At 56.4% G+C, this 9,070-nt stretch overlaps 1 protein-coding gene across 1 annotated transcript in view; it reads left to right on the plus strand.

The window, feature by feature from the left end:
* Positions 1-1,493: 1,493 nt before the first annotated feature.
* The window catches only part of NRTN (neurturin), a 10,319-nt gene continuing 2,742 nt past the window's right edge, over positions 1,494-9,070 (plus strand). The window contains exons 1-2 of the mRNA XM_026865225.1: positions 1,494-1,504; positions 8,531-9,070. Coding sequence (XP_026721026.1) covers positions 8,712-9,070 — 359 coding nt within the window. The 5' untranslated portion in view covers positions 1,494-1,504; positions 8,531-8,711. The remainder of the gene's footprint in view (positions 1,505-8,530) is intronic.

Consider the following 9,070-nt stretch of genomic DNA (forward strand, 5'->3'; position numbering starts at 1 on the left):
GGGGGGGGGCGGTGGTTTGTCACTCTGAAAAAAAAAAATTAATTGACATTCAGACTCCAGGTTTCAGCATGAGGGGCAAATTCAGGGCTGGAGAAACCATGCTGGGTGCTGTTAGCCAGCACACCAGCACCCATGGGTGCCCAGGACTGGGAGGGAGTGGATCTTGCTTGTGGTTTTGTTTGTTTTTTGTTTTTTGTTTTTTTTTTTTTTCTGGATGGAGTTATCCCTGATTTCCTGCAGAAACTGTCCTGGGTTTGGTGGGATTTCAAACAAATATATTTTTATTTTTCTCTACCCTTCAGCGAATGGGATCTGGCTGCATCAGTGGGGTTGGTTTTTTTTGGTGTTTTTTTTTCAGTTTTTATTCCCACCTCGCTCCCCATTACGGCAACTATTTTGCGTCACGCCGCAAGCTGACGCGCTGAGCGATACCATCCTGAAGCGTTTTATTGTCGATTTATCTCCATTTACTCATCTCTTACCATAAAGGGCAGCTCTTGCTGCTGCTTAGAACTGACTGAATCGGCTTACAAAGGGTTTTGGGTTGCTGTAGCCTCGCTGACCTTGGTGAAGCAATCGCACCTTGTCGGGGTCAGTGGGAACACGCAGCCACTGGGCTGGGGACCGGCGCCTGCTGGAAACCATCAGCCGGGCACCACACCACCCGTGTCCAACCAGCTGGGATTTTTAAACACTTTGGCTGATTTTTAGCTGCGAAGAGGAATAGAGATTCCCAAAATGGGATGTTTTCAATGATTTTTTTTTTTATTTTTTAACAGAAGTAGGGGGGTGAGGGAGGGTGGGTGTGCAGGTCTCAACCAGGTGCCCCCAGACCTCCACACAGGCACCACCCGGGTGTCCCTGAGCTGGCCAGGCAGGGTGAACACTGCAGTGAGTCATGCTGCATTTAAACGGCTTTTTTTTTTTTTTTTTAATGCTGATTTATATTGCAGTTGCGTTTCTGCCTCCGGCGTGCCCCGGTGAGCGACGGAGAGAGCGGCAAGGACAGGAGCGGCAGGGTGGGAGACGAGGGCAGTTGGGGCTGGAGGGAAAGCAGCATCTTTATTCGCCCTCACCAGGGATCAGCTAAACCCAGCTGGGGCTGAGCTGATCCCAACACGGGGACCCAGCTGGACACCGCGGCAGAATTCGTCGCGCTGCCACGCTCGGGTCCACGTCTGCAGTGGGATTCCTCCCCGCCGCGTGCCTGCTGCGTGTCCCCTGTTAATTAATGACATGAAAGCCCGCGCGGGACCTCCGGGGAAGGAATCAAAGGCCCTGGCTCTGCCTCCCAGGGTGTGGATGTGTCCCGCGGGGCCGTCTGCCTCCCCGCAGCCCCACGCCGTGCCGGGGCACGCGCCGGATGGTGAGAGCACGAATCCCACGGGAGGGACGGGAGACGGTGAGATCGGCCGGCACCATCGCGGCATCCGGCTCGCGAGGACTCCTTGGAGGGGTCCAGCGCCAAAATGGGTCTGAGCGGGGCTGGCCCTGTGCTGGCGGGGTGGGAGGGAGGCGAGCGGGTCGTGACCCCAGGGTTTCTGGGCTGGGGGCACCGGAGCGGTGCCAGACGTGGCACAGGGCACTGGCGCTGGGTTTTTCCATCCCAGTGAGTTTGGTTTCTGCCCGTGCGAGCCAGCTCGGGGTGGCAGGATGCTGTCCCCTGCCACACAAAAATGGCTTTTCAAGGTGCCCCCCAGCCGTGGCACAAATCAGGATTTTCCTCCCCTGTGCTCCATCCCCTCCTGCAAGAGCTCCCAAACCCCCTCGCTGGCAGCGTTTGCTCAGGTCCTATCGGCGCCGTGGGACAGGGGATGGGGCATCTCCCTGGCACAGGGCTCTGGCCACACCATGGGGGCTGCGGGGGGTCCTGTGCCTGCTCCCTGCCAGCCCCACAGCCCGTGGGGAGAAGGTGATGCCCTTCGGAGAGGCGCATCACCAGAGGTGCCTAGGGGCGGGGGCTGTGCGTATGGCACGGGGGGGTTAATGTGCCCGAAATTCCTGGTGCCATCTCCGGTGCTCAGCCCGGCTGCGTTTGCACCGATTTGGCTCCCCAAAGCCTGAAATGAGGGAAATGGTGGGAATATGGATGGGGCCAAGAGCGGGGCTGCTCCGTCTGATGGCAACTACCCAGGCTCAGCTCAGCAGGGCGGGAAAGCTGCGCCCCAGCCTTGCTGCTCACGTTGAGCTGCAGCATCCCAGCTGTGGCCGAGCCACAAAATCTTCCTTCTCCAGCCTCGAGCTGGAGCTCAGCATGACCATCACCCCCCAGCATCGCCTGCGGCACCTCAGGTGCCCCTAGCAAACCCTTCAGCTCTGTCACACGGACTTGTTGAGGACTTATTTTTCTTATTATTTTTATCATGATGATGAGGTTGTGGGTTGTTGGGTGTTTTTTTTTTATTATTTATTATTATCCAGCTGTTTGGAGAGATGTAAACCAAACCCGCCGTAATTCAGCCCGAATGTAAATGTCATGTCAGCGTGGGAACGGCGCAGCTTGCCGATGGCTGGCGTGTTCAGTCGAGGGGCTCCCTGCGCTGCCGGGAACACTGATGCTCCCCCCACCCACCCGTGGCCCCCTCTCCCTCTCAGCCATCCCGTGGGTCCAGGACTGGCTCCGCCACTGCCGTTTCCTTGCCGGGGCCCTGCCGAGCGGCTGCAGCCAGGAGGGGCTTTGGCGGTTGCCCCAAAAGGCTTTCCCAGAGGAGCTGGGCTGTGGCGGGGAGCCCAGGGACAAAGGTCTGGCTCGTTTGTGGTTGGTCCTTTTTGGGGGGGGGGAACGACTGGGGGAAGCTGAGGCTGCGGGAAGAGCTTTGGAGTTTCTCGCGTTGGGCTGGTTTTCACTTAGGCAAAGCAGAACCATGTGTCCCGCGCTCGGCTCTGGTTTTGCTTACAGGGGAGTGAGGAGGGCCGGGGAGGGGAGGAAGGCATCGCAGGGACAAGGCAGTGCTGCGGGACTGTGGGACGCGCCATGGCCATCATCGCTTTTGGCATTCAAAGCACGAGGCCGTGCTGGGGCGGGGGAGCTGCTGGCGAGGATGTCGGCACCACTGCCCCGTGTCCCCAGCCAAGGGGACGTTTGCACTGAGGTGGTGGCACTCTGTGTCCTCGGAACAACCTCCGGAGCAGGGCTGGAGATGGGGACATGGTCTTTCTTCCCCTCCTTTATGCACCCACTGACCATCAAAAGAGCAGGAAAATGCAATAGTTCAACTCAGATCAGGGTTTGGGGCTTTTTTCCTTTCGGTGGTCCCCATTTCGGGGCCAGTTTTGCCATCTGGGGGCTGGTTTGACCCTGGGGCACTGGCCATCCCACTGCAGGCTCTAGTACCCTGAGCGCAGCATCCGCCCTGCTCGGGGGTCTCAGCCACGCCGATGCTCTTTGAGGGGGGTCAGTTCCCATAAAATCAGGTCAGGAGCTTGCCATAAATTTGGGGGAAAGTCTACCCAGGTGGTCTCTCCGCCCTTCAGGACCTGCCGACCATCCTGCGCGCAGGACCAGGCGTTGAGCCGGAGGCCGCTGCTGGAGGAGCCGCTTTCCAGCAGCCCCTGGAGCTGCTTCACCGTGAGCCTGGATGGAAATTGTTTAATTCCTGTGGGGTGAGTCATGAGGAGCCGGGGGTTTCAAAGCAGCTTGGCTCCCATCTAAGGCACTAAAATAAACAGTGTGTGGCAGGTGGAAGCGCTCTCTGATGTCCCATCAAGGTCTTTGTCTTTCCAAGTGTTTTGTGTTGCCAAAAAACCCTCGGCCACTCAGTGGCCTCATCCATTCTTGTGGCGTGGCTGAGGCTGAGCGCTTGAAAATAGTGAATCGATGCCCGGAAGCATGAATCGACTGAAAATTTATGACACACTTATAATATAATGTCTTTTGGGTTCTCTGCTTTCTGGGCTTTGAAGCGTCGAGGCTGAAAGTTTTCGCGTCTCCTCCTCCCTGCTCCAGCAAGGAGGATTTAGGGTAAAAAAAAAGTAGAACTCTGCTTTTTTTCCCCCCCCTCATCTCATGACTCCGGGATTGAGGCTTTAAGCAGTCGGTGGATATTGGAAACAACCCCTAAGAATCTGCTTGAGAAATTGGAAATGGATTAGAAAAAAAGAAAAAAAGAGTTCTGACAAAAAACAAGTGTGTGAGAAGCGAGGGAAGTCCAAGAAGCCCAAAATGCTCTGTTTTTGTGCGCGAAGGTAATGCATCTGCGGGGAAGGAGTCGCTGCTTTTTGATTGCAGGAAAAGGCAGCAGAAACACTTGGGAGCTGAAGTGAAGAAAACGCCAACTAGAAATGAGACTCGATTGATCTGACTTTTTTTTTTTTTTTTTTTTTTTTTTTTCCGAACAGTGAGGGTAATCGAGCCTTGGAAAAGTTTATTTAGGGCTGCAGCGTGGATTTGTCGGATCCCCTTTGGAAAGAAAGACGAGAGGCACGAGGAGCTCATAGAGGGGTTTTGGGGAGGATCTGCAGTGGCAGAGGGAGCCAAGATAATCAACTTGCTCCCTCCAGACGAAGCGATGGGAGTTGGCTGTGCTGCTACTTCTTGTTTTTTCCTTAATATTTCCGATTCTTCGGGGCACGGAGTAGTTTTCCTTCTGCCTGGAAAGCAGCGAGCCCCGGCAGGAGCCAGCTGCCGTGGGGTTGAGAGTGGGGCAGGTGATGGCAGAGGAGGCTCCCGGAGCAAAGGCTTTGTGCTGGAGCAGCTCTAGAGCTGGGCCCCTGTGAAATGGGGCTGCTGTGGGGGCTGTGTGGCAGGGAAGGGTCTTCTCCAGCGAGACTGAGTTCCCCGCTTGGCAGCAGGCACGGCGCGGCTAGACGGTTGTGATCGCATTAATGGATTATCAGGAGAACGCAGGGAAATAGGGAGCTCTTGGGCTGTCCTCCGGAAGAAAAGCTGAGCACAAACTTTGGCCTTTAATCAAGCCAGGGAGGATCCCTGGGTCCCTCCCCGGGATGTAACGTAGCTGCGAGCGCCTGAACCCTGCCAGGACTCAGCCCAAAAGCCCCCTCCCAGCAAACCTGGGGCACGGACCCACGGGCCGCGCGTGGGGTGGCTGCAGTGGGTCCCTTCTGGGGTAAATGCACGGGCACAGCCCGTGGCCGAGGGCGACTCCTAAAGCCGTGGTGGCTCGATGGGTTTTGCCTCCCGGTGACACATGGTAAGAGCCAAGCAGGCTGCCCGTTTGCCTTGTGAAAAGAAGGATTTCTGTGCTGGCAGAGGAGGCGTCCCCAGGTGATACGGCACCTCTCCGTGAGCCCCCCTGCCCCCTGCGCTCCCCGTCAGTCCCTTGGCACGCCCTCACAGCCACAGCTTTGCACCTTCAGCTCCTGCGGCATCCCAAAGCCCCAGGTTTGCGGGGTTCCTCCATCCCCTCCAGAAAGAGGGAGCAAAGCTGGAGCAGCCTTGTCCATCCCCCCCCAGGCTGGTCTGTTGGCCACCTGCAGCCAAACCCCCCCAAGGCCATCCTTTGGCCTTTCAGCCAAACCCCTTCCCCCCCCCAGCCCATCCCCACCCATGCAATGCGCTTTTCTTTTCCCAAAATTACTTTAAGCAAGAGGGACAAGTCCCCAACGTGGATTTAATGGGCGATTTTTAGATGTGGGTGCCAGGCAGGGTACCCCGAGTGGTGGGACTGCCTCCTGGCCCCGGGAATGGGGGATATCCTGGTGTTTCCTTGCCGGAGGCTCGCTGGGCCGGCAGGAGCAAGGCTTGGACAAGTCAATACTCAGACTAGATATGAGGAAGACATTTTTTACGCTGAGGGTGGTGAAACCCTGGAGCAGGTTGCCCAGAGAGGTGGTAGATGCCCCATCCCTGGAAACGTTCGGGTTGGACGGGGCTCTGAGCAGCCTGCCGGAGTTGAAGATGTCCCTGCTCATGGCAGGGGGTTGGACGAGAGGAGCTTTAGAGGTCCCTCCCCACCCAAACCATATTCTATGGGTCTGGTTCTGTGAACACTTGTCCCAACAGATGCTGAGCAATCGCCGTAGGCAACTTTGTCACAGCAGCCTGGCATTGCCTGCAAACACCTGAGGAGTGGAGGGTGGGCCGTGAGTCCCCCTCCCCACGGACGCCCAGCACTGGAGCTCTCTCGGGTCTCGCTGGCTGCCGGCTTCACTCATTTCAGCTCCTTGCAATTGCTTTGCACGCTCATGTGCAAATCGCCACCCCCGGGCAGCTCAGGGTGCATCCCGGGGCGCGGGCACCCTTGGTGTTTCGGGGATGTGAGATGAGGCTGCACCCCACGTGTCTAAACAGAGCGGCGGGAGAGCCCCGCGGCAACGCCTGCGGCGGCGGGTCCCGGGGCGCACGTGTCAAACCCCTTGTGGTTATTCGTCATTGCTGGGAGTGGGTTTAAAATACGTGAAAACCAGACAGATGGGAGGGTGAACATCGTCCCGGGTGAGTCACGGCGGTGATTCCTGCGTGCGTGTGTGTGGGTTTCCTTTCCCCCCACCCCAAAGTTCAGCTTTCCCCACAGGTTGGCACATGCAGTCTGTGGCTTTTTAAAGCAAGAGAAACCTAAGGCAAAGCCTGGAATTTTATTTTTTTTTTTATTATTTGTTTTTATTTTATTGTTTTGCACGTTGGAGCTGGGATTTTAGTCTTTTGAAAGGTCACTGGCGAGTGGGTGGGGGCGAAAATTACTGGCTGCCGAAATAGGAGGCTTTTTTACAGGACGTGCAGTGAGGCTGAAACCACTCTCCTAAAAATTTATGGGCTCTCGGTAAGGCAGAGGCCCTTCCTCAGGTGCACGGCTCGAGTGTCGCAGCCTTGCTCCGGCGCAGCCCTTCCCGCCCCGGCGCAGGGCGATGGGGGAGCAGCTCGGGAGGTGGCGATGAAGGCTGAGCCCGAGGCGTGGTGGGACCCCATGGCTGATTGTCCGTCGCCTCCCCAGATGCCTGAACATCAGCCGCCAAAAGTTGTCCTCCTGGACGGCCAACCGCTGCCGGCCAACACGTCACCGCAAGCGGGGTCCCTTCCCCACCTCCGAAACCCGCACAGCTGCTTCACCTGAGGCTGCTGTCCCTTCGTGGGTCCTTCATTCCCCGAATTTTACAAACTGTCCAAGAAAAAAAAAAATGTGATTTTCTCGGTCCTTCACCGTTCAGCACCCATCCCGGCCGCCTTGCTAAGAACCGTTTGGTGCCGGTTGAGCGTTCTCAGTGCCCGTTCCCTGCTCCTGCTCTTATCTCGGAGGAGAAATCTGAACTCCAGGCACCTAATTATGATGATGAATGTAGATGCAAACACACCCAGCGGCATCCATCACCCTCCCCGCGCCAGCAGGTCGGGGAGACCGGCTCGACCTTGGGCTCTGTGGGAGGAGAAGCGGCAGCGGGAGGGGACCAGCACCGTCCCCCTCCGGGTGCTCCCCGCCGCCGCCTCCAAACCCTCCACCCCGACGCACGTTCCGCTGCCGGTGCTTATCGGCGCGGTGTCTCGGCCAGCTCCGCCGCTTCGTATCCTGGCGGGATTTCACGATCTTACCTCCTTATAAGGCGAAACTATTCTTTTTCTAGCTTGGCATTGTTTATAGCCCAGTTGAAAATATTTAGACTCTGGCTGGGTTCTACAATTATCTTGTAACCTACGGGGCATATAATTACTTCTAGTTAATGTGCAATTACCTGCATCCTGTAAAATAAAGGCTTGCTGGCAACCAGGCAGCGTTCGCAGCCCTTCTTGTTGTTTTCTACAATAACAGTAAAAGCAAACCTGTCAAGTTCCATTTTTAAAATAAACTTTTTTTTTTTCCCCCACCCTGGTAAATTCTGCTTGGCAAATATTGCTAAACCGGGGTTGGGTTTTTTTCTTTTTTTTTTTTTTCCTTCTCTCCGTTTTTTTTTATTTTTTTTTTTTCCCCCCATGGAAAATTTATTTAAAAAGGAGAAATGTTTGGAGTTTGCAAGGAGCTGAAATAAAAAAAGGGGCCAGGAGGCGGCTGCAAGTCCGTGCTGCTTTCCAGAGCCTGTCTTTGATGGGGATTTAATGGCTGACAGCCCACTGACAGGAGCACGGACCCAATTCCCCGCTGCCTTGCCCGGCTGCGGGGTCAGTTGTAAAATCCCATCAGATCCAATCTGCCTTGAATGGAAAAAAATGGAGTGGTGTAAGGTAAGGGCCCAACTCTCCTGCGAGAGAAATGCCAGCGGGTTTTTTTTTTTTTTTATGCTGTGAGAAACTCCTGGGCTGCAACCCCAGCTGATCGGCACAGCCGAGGTGCCCAGTCCCACCACAACCCTTGCAGCCGCGCCGGGACAGTCCAGTCGCCCCGTTCATTTTTTTTTTTTTATCCTGAGGTTTTCTTGATTTTGTCTGGTTTTGCTGGAGCTGCTGCATCACTGGGCTGGTGGGGAGGGATTCAGGCTCCGTTTAAGTGTCTGGGTGAGAGGATGGTAGGGGCAGCCTCACAGGGCTCCGGGGACATCAAACCACACTGGGGCTCTGCGATGGAGGGGACGATGGAGCCGGGGACCCCGTCTGCTGCTCGCCACGTCCCAAGGAGGGGCTGTGCTGGGCAAAGAGGCGTCACAGGGTGGCATGGCTGAGGACACCGCCTTGTCCCCATTGCCACCACCAGCCCCAAGTCACCCTCGCCTGCCAGGGCCAGTTCCCCCTTTGCAGTGGGCTGTACCGTATCTCCGTGCCTCAGTTTCCCCATTGCAACACCGGAGCGCTCTCGGGAGGGTGGAGGGGATGAGATGGAGCCAAGGGGATGCTGGTGGTGCCATGGGAGATGGTCAGCCACGGGGACGGGGGGAGGGAAGAGGGGGCCACGGGCGAAGGCCGCGTAATAAGGATATTTGTTTTGCCTGTTTTGCAGAGTTTCAATGTTCTGACTTGCTCTAAGATGAAGGTATGGAAGTTTGCAGCCATTGCATCGATGCTCCTCAGTTCCATGTTATCCATTTTAGTTTGTAGAGACATGTTCAACGGAAGCCGGAAATACAGCCCCTTGCCTTCCTCGCCGTCTTCCTCACGGGCATCCTCCTCTTCCTCCTCCTCCTCCTCCTCCTCCTCCTCCTCCTCCTCGCCGCCGGCAGCTCTGCGGAGATCCCCACGGGCCCTGCAACG

This window comes from Athene cunicularia (genome assembly GCF_003259725.1).
Source record: "Athene cunicularia isolate RWA chromosome 28 unlocalized genomic scaffold, athCun1 chr28_part2, whole genome shotgun sequence".
Classification (NCBI taxonomy): domain Eukaryota; kingdom Metazoa; phylum Chordata; class Aves; order Strigiformes; family Strigidae; genus Athene; species Athene cunicularia.